At 43.1% G+C, this 6,881-nt stretch overlaps 1 protein-coding gene across 1 annotated transcript; it reads right to left on the bottom strand.

The window, feature by feature from the left end:
• Positions 1-2,570: 2,570 nt before the first annotated feature.
• LOC141685812 (uncharacterized) lies at positions 2,571-5,670 on the bottom strand. The gene is made up of 3 exons (XM_074490892.1): positions 5,422-5,670; positions 3,072-3,218; positions 2,571-2,939 (listed from the first exon to the last, which is right to left on the bottom strand). The coding sequence occupies exons 1-3, from the start codon at positions 5,668-5,670 to the stop codon at positions 2,571-2,573; spliced, it is 765 nt and encodes a 254-aa protein (XP_074346993.1).
• Positions 5,671-6,881: the final 1,211 nt, after the last annotated feature.

Here is a 6,881-nt window from a genome sequence, read left to right as displayed (position 1 = left end):
CAGGACCCCTTTCGAGCCCGGATGGGGTATCTCTTCTAATGACTCCGTTTTGGCAACCCGGGCCTTGCCCTTGAGTGGTCGAAGAACTGCATTACTCCTCCCAGCCTTTTATTCGTCTCTTCTGGTGAGAAGCTTCTCGAGGCTGAAACGTTGGGGGCTCAAGCCCTCTATCAGGTATGCTTCTCCTTGTGTAAATTTTCGTCCAAGTTCTCTTTTTCTTAGAACTTGGAAAATATTATAGGGATCACTCCTTGGGGGCTCGACCCTTTATACTCAAACTCATATTTTCTTTGTCAGGCCAATGCCTATTTCACGGCATCCTCTACTCAAGCTGTCAAAATAAGAAGCGACTATAATGCATTGCAGGCTTCTATGAAGCAGATGAAAGTCTCCGCGGGGGAGTGGGAGTCTAAGGCTGATGAGGTAAAGGGTAAGCTTGCTATCATGGAGATGAAATATGCTAGCTCGAAGGAGAAGAGGAATAAGGAATGGAAAGACCTCGAGGGAGCTTATCACAGATCCACTATGTTCACCATAATGATGGACGAGCATGATGATGAGATGCGCCTTGTTAACCTGGAAATAGGTTGGAATAGGGGAATCAAAGACGCTCAGGGCGTATGGCCGGATGTGGTTGATCCAAGCCTTCTATCTTGCCCCTGGCAGCTACCTGTAGAGCTGCAAACGAACAGAACCGAGACGAGTTCTGTCTGAGCCGAGCCGAGCATAATTTTTTTTAAAATGAGCCGAGTCGAGTTGAAAAACCGAGCCAAAAAAATGTTCACGATCGGCTCATTTATAAACGAGGCGAGCCGAGTCAAACATGAGTTTACTCACGAACAACCGAGTTGAACCGAACTCGAGCCGAGTCGAGTTGTCCACTAATAATTCGTATATATTTTTTTAATCGACCAAGCTTAAGGTGTAATTTTTAACTTTATAAGTTATATTGAGATCAAATACTAATTTCATCTTACAATTATATACGCACACTCACACTCTACACTTGTTTCTTAATCCATATAATTTTATCAATTTATTTCATAAGTCGAGTTTTAAGAACAAAACCATTTTTATTTCAAATTATTTAAACATTCATAACTTTAGAAATCATTCATTACTTTTAAATTGTTGATGTCGATTGTCAAAGATTTAGTAATTTTTGATATTTTAGTTAAATTGGTTTAGATTAGAAAAGACATATAAAATAAAATAAGGTAAGCCCCTTTAAGTGCTTGAAAAATATAATTATTAAAAATTATTTTGTTTTTTTTTAAAAAATATTATAAGGTTATAATTTATTTTAACAACTCACTATTTTAATTTATTCGAAATCGTAATTTTAGTTGATTTTATCATAGACTCCTCTAATAAAAGTGTGAGGTAAAATTTAGGCTTAAGTTTAATTAGAAATTGTTTGTTAAAGTAATCAACCTATAGTGATATGTATGAAATTAATTAAAATATTTATTGTTAAAATATATATTAAATTAATCATTTTACTTTAAAATTAGTATTAAATTTTAATTAAAAATTTAAAATCTTTATACAAGTGATTAGTAAATATTTATTATATGTTATATATAAAAAATTTATCCGAGCCGAGCCGAGTTACCGAGTGTGAGCCGAGTCCAAGCCGAGTCCGAGCTAAACGAGCCGAGTCCGAGCCGAACATACCAAAAAATTAGCTCGTTTAATTATTCGAGCTTGATTTTTTATTCGCAAACTTGGTTTTGTTCACAAACGACTCTGTTCATTTGCATCTCTAGCTACCTGTTATGGTCCCATCCGGGCAAGCTTCCGGATCTGTGCCCTCGACTCCTCGCATGAGGTCCCAGTCGAGCTCCAGTCACATGGGTTCCGGTTCTGGCTCTAAAGGTAAAGCCCCCTCGGGTAGCCCTAAGTCCAGGGCAGCCCTTCACGGGAAGATTAGGGAGCCGATTCCAGGGAGCAGTGGTTCTTCTTCTGAGGAAGGCTCGGACGGCGAGGGGGAGGATTCCTGTGATGAGTGAATGATGTGGCCTTGCATGGCTTTGAATGCCGTATGTGGCTTTGATTTTTAGAACTTGTTTATTTGAACGTTATTGGTCTGTAACCTATCGGTCCTTAGGGACTTTAACTTATGATCCTTCGGGATCTTTATTTATGCACTTTGTTTGATTTCATTTCATGCGTGCCTTTTATTTTCGGTATTTGGTCCTTCGGGACTTGCATTCTTTAGATGCTCATACTTAAATAAATTGGTAGACAAGATGATAGAAATAAAATTGCATAAATAGACAATATCTCTAAGAAACGGGTTCAACCCTTACATAAGATGGTTTCGTCGACCTTATTTAAAAACTTAATACCAAGTACTAGGAGCATGTAGTGAATGTCCTAAACATAATAAGCCTTCGGGTTTGAAGCATGCCAAGTATGAGACACTTCATCACCATTCAAGGTCTCTAACTTATAGGATCCCCGTCCCAGTATCTTCTTGACCTTATAAGGTCCTTCCTAGTTAGGGGCTAGCTTTCATCTCCCCCTACTCCCGATGCCTCAATCTTCCTCAGAACCAAATCTCCCTGTTACAAAAACCTTTCTTTAACCCGTCTATTATAATAGAGAGAGGCTCTTCGTTGATGCTCTGCATTGCGGGCATTGGCCTCATCCCTGACCTCGTCAATAAGATCGAGAGCGAGCCTCATGCCTTCTTCGTTGGTCTCTGACTCGTAAGCTTCGATCCTAGGGGATCCATGAGTGATCTCAAGGGGCACCACTGCCTCGGCTCCGTAAGCCAGCATGAATGGGGTAGCTTTAGTTGTCACTTTGCAGGTGGTATGATATGCCCATAGTATAGGCAGCAACTCATCCACCCAAGTGTTTCTCGAGCGTTCCACCCTCTTCTTAAGTCCATCAAGGATGATTCTGTTAGCAACTTCCGCTTGCCCGTTTGCCTGAGGATGTGCAACCGAGGTGAAGCAAAGTTCTATGCTGTTATCGTTGCACTACTCTCTGAACTCTGCATTATCAAATTGTTTCCCATTATCCGTGACAAGGATGCATGGGATTCTATACCGGCATATCACATTCTCCCACAAGAATTGCGCAATTTGCTTGGTGGTTATCTTGGCTAGTGCCTTGGCCTCAATCCACTTTGTAAAGTAGTCTATTGCTACCATAATGAACTTCCTTTGTCCAGATGCTACAGGAAGTGGTCCAAGTATGTCCATTCCCTACATTGCAAAAGGGATTGGTGTGATGATCGATGTAAGCCTCTCTGGGGGGCTGTCGTACTATTGGAGCGTGCCCCTGCCACCTGTCACAATATTTCATATAAGCCTTTGCATCGGCTAGCATAGTTGGCTAGTAGAAGCCCAACCGAGTTATCTTGTGAGCGAGGGCCCTGCCCCCCAAGTGTTGTCCACAAATCCCTTCATGGGCTTCTTTAAGTGCCTCCTCTGCTTCAAGAGGTCTTAAGCATTTTAAGTACGGATTAACAAAGGACCTTTTGTAAAGAAGGCCTTTAATCAATGAGTATCTCAATGCTCTAACCAACAGCTTACATGCCTCCTGGGCATCGTCGGGGAGCCACCCAGTTTCTAAGTGGGTTTTGATCGGGTCTATCCAACAGCTCGCCATACCAACCGGTGCTATCAGATTTATGACATGAATAGTAAGGGTCTTCAAGACCTAGAAGTAAATACTTCTTGGATAGTTCTCGATTTCAGACGAGGCGAATTGAGATAAGGCATCCGTTTTAGTGTTCTCCTCTCTCGGATCATGTTCTGCGTACCATTCATCGAACTGAGTCGGCTTTCCCATTATGACTCTCAGGTACTTGACCATAGTATCATCATTGGCCTCAAAATCCCCATTAACTTGAGAAACTACAAGTCTTGAGTCTCCACAGACCTTCAGATTTTTAGCCATCACGGCTCTAGCCAAGCCTAAGCCAGCTATCAATGCTTCATATTCTACTTCGTTGTTCGTAGTTGGAAAATCCAACTTCAAAGCATACTCAATCATAAACCCATCAGGGCTTTACAATACTAGGCATGCGCCACTAGATCTTGTTTTGGACGCTCCATCAAAATGGAGAATCCAATATTCTTTCAGAGTTGTTTCTTCATCCTTCTCTCCTTCTTCTGGGGTTACTATCTCTTACCCCCGACTTCTTGGTCGTTAATAGTACATTCGACCACGAAATATGCTAAGGCCTGAGCCTTGATCGCCGTTCGAGGCTTGTACTTGATATCAAATTCTCCTAACTCAATTGCCCACTTGATGAGCCTTCCACTAGCCTTTGGGCTATGAAGAATGTTCCTCAAGGGTTGGTCCATCAGGACTTCGATCTTGTGAGCCTGGAAGTGTGGTCTCAACTTCCTTGAGGTTGTGATGAGAGCAAGCGCGAACTTCTCCGTGATGGAGTAATTCAGCTCTGCTCCATGTAGCACCTTGCTTACATAGTATACAGGCTTTTGGAGCTTATGCTCTTCCTTCATGAGGACCCCCACTCACGGCTTGTTCAGATACCGCAAGGTATATATAGAGAGTGTCCTCCGAACATGGTTTAGCCAACAACGGGGCTTCAGTCATGTATTTCTTCAGCTGTTCAAAGGCCCTTTGGCTCTCAGCTATCCATTCAAAGTCCTTCACCTTCTTAAGGGTTTTGAAAAAGGGAAGGCAATTCTATCCAGACTTGGAGATGAACCTCCCTAGAGCTGCAATTCTTCCTGTCAGCTTCTGAACGTCTTTGATGGAGCGTGGTGGCTCCATGTCTAGGATGGCTTTGATCTTGTCGGGGTTGGCCTCTATCCCCCTCTTAGAGACCATATGACCCAAAAAATTTCCAGACCCAACGCCAAAAGCACACTTGGCTGGGTTTGACATCATCTTGTGGTGCCTCAACACTTCAAATGCCTTCTGAGGTGGCTAATATGATCGGCCCTACTTAGGCTTTTGACTAACATGTCATCAACATAGACCTCTATGGTCTTCCCAATTAGATGGGCAAATATCTTATTTACCAGTCTTTGGTAAGTAGCTCCTGTATTCTTAAGTCCAAAAGCCATAACAAGATAACAAAATACACCAAAGTGAATTATGAAGGATACCCTGGGGGTGTCATCCTTATGCATTCTAATATGATTGTAACCACTGAAGCCATCCATAAAGCTTAGCATCTTGTGTCCAGCAGTGGCATTGATCAGGGTATCAATCCTTGGTAGGGGTAACAGTCCTTGGGACAAGCATCATTTAAATCAGTAAGGTCAATGCACATCCTCCACTTTCCATTGGCCTTCTTAACCATTACGGGGTTAGCCAACCATTCAGGGAATTGCACTTCCTCAATAAATCCATCTTCTAAAAGCTTCTCGACCTCCCGCTTAATGGCTTCCAGCCTATCAGGGCATAAGTTCTCTTCTTCTGCTTTACAGCCTTTCGAGTTGGATCGAAGTTCAACCTATGAGTTATAAGGTTCGGGTCAATCCCAGGAATATCAGCTGCTATCCAAGCAAACATATAACTGTTTTCTTGGAGGAAAATGGTCATTCGGCCCTTCAAGGGCTTGTCCAAAGATGCCCCAATGTACCTGACCTTCTCCGGGTCTAAGGGATCTAAAGGAACTGGGGCCAAGTCCTCGGCTGGCTTTCCCCGTAGTTCATCATTCTCTCGGACATCCATGTCTTCTATGGGGAGTACCTGCCCCCGGTTCCATCGGGCCTGAGTGTTGCAACATAGCAACTGCGGGCCATTTTCTTATCTCCTCTTGCTTCTCCAACACCATTCCTGGTTGGGAACTTCAGTACCATGTGGTAGGTTGAGGGCACAGCCTTAAAAGCATGGATCCCTGTTCTACCCATGATAGCATTGTAGGTAGAGGCTGCCTTGACAACCTGAAAGTTTAACGTCTGCGTGGCCTCCCTGAACTCTTCCCCGATAGTTACGGGAAGTTTTATTGCACCTTCAACTTTACATTCCATATGGTTAAACCCGTAGATGGGTGTGTCGGATGGAGTTAGTTGAGAATCATTATAGCCCATTCTTATGAATGTGTCATGGAACAGCATATCCAGGGAAGCTCCATTGTCCACTAGGACCCTCATAACACGACAATTTCCAATTCTCGGAGTGATAACCAGAGGATCATCCTGAGGAAATTTCAAACCTTTAAGGTCTGGGTCACCAAATTCAAGCGTTATCTATGACTTAGAACGCTTAGATGGCTCCCCAACTATGCTCATTACTTCTCTTGCATAATTTTTTCGGGAGTTTCTTGTAGTTCCAGCTGCTGTAGGTCCCCTTGAGATTATATTGATTACCGGCCCTCGGGGCTATAGGTTGCGATCTCTGTCGTTACCCCTTCGATCATCATCTCTTCGATCATTATCTTTCTTTTGGCCTCCGGCCTCTTCACCCTTGGCAAAATGTCCAAACTTTTCCCTTCGGATCAGATACTCAATCTCATCCTTGAGTTGCCTACTATCGTCAGTATCATGACCGACATCTTTGTGAAACCTGCAATACCGACTCTTGTCTATTTTCTCGGGGTCCCCCCTTAGTGGCTTCGGTTATTTGTACTCTTTGTCCTTCTCGATTTCCATAAGGATTTGGCTCCTTGGAGCGTTCAACCTCACATACTCAACAAACATTGGTTGCTGATTCTTCTTAAGAGAGGAGGAATCAGAGCCTTTGCTAATTCGTGGATACTTGTCCTTAGCATCGTACTCCTGATCCGTCTTCCTCTTCTTGTTTCCAGTAGGTTCATTATTCACAACTATCTTCTTCATACTCTCCTCCACCTTGATATACTTTCCGGATCTATCTTGGAGCTGCAGCATACGTTCGGGGGGGGGGGGGGCTCTTAGCCAAAGACATCTTAAAGAACTCGTCTC

This window comes from Apium graveolens, chromosome 9 (assembly GCF_009905375.1).
Source record: "Apium graveolens cultivar Ventura chromosome 9, ASM990537v1, whole genome shotgun sequence".
Lineage (NCBI taxonomy): Eukaryota > Viridiplantae > Streptophyta > Magnoliopsida > Apiales > Apiaceae > Apium > Apium graveolens.
This window is presented reverse-complemented; position numbering and strand designations above follow the sequence as displayed.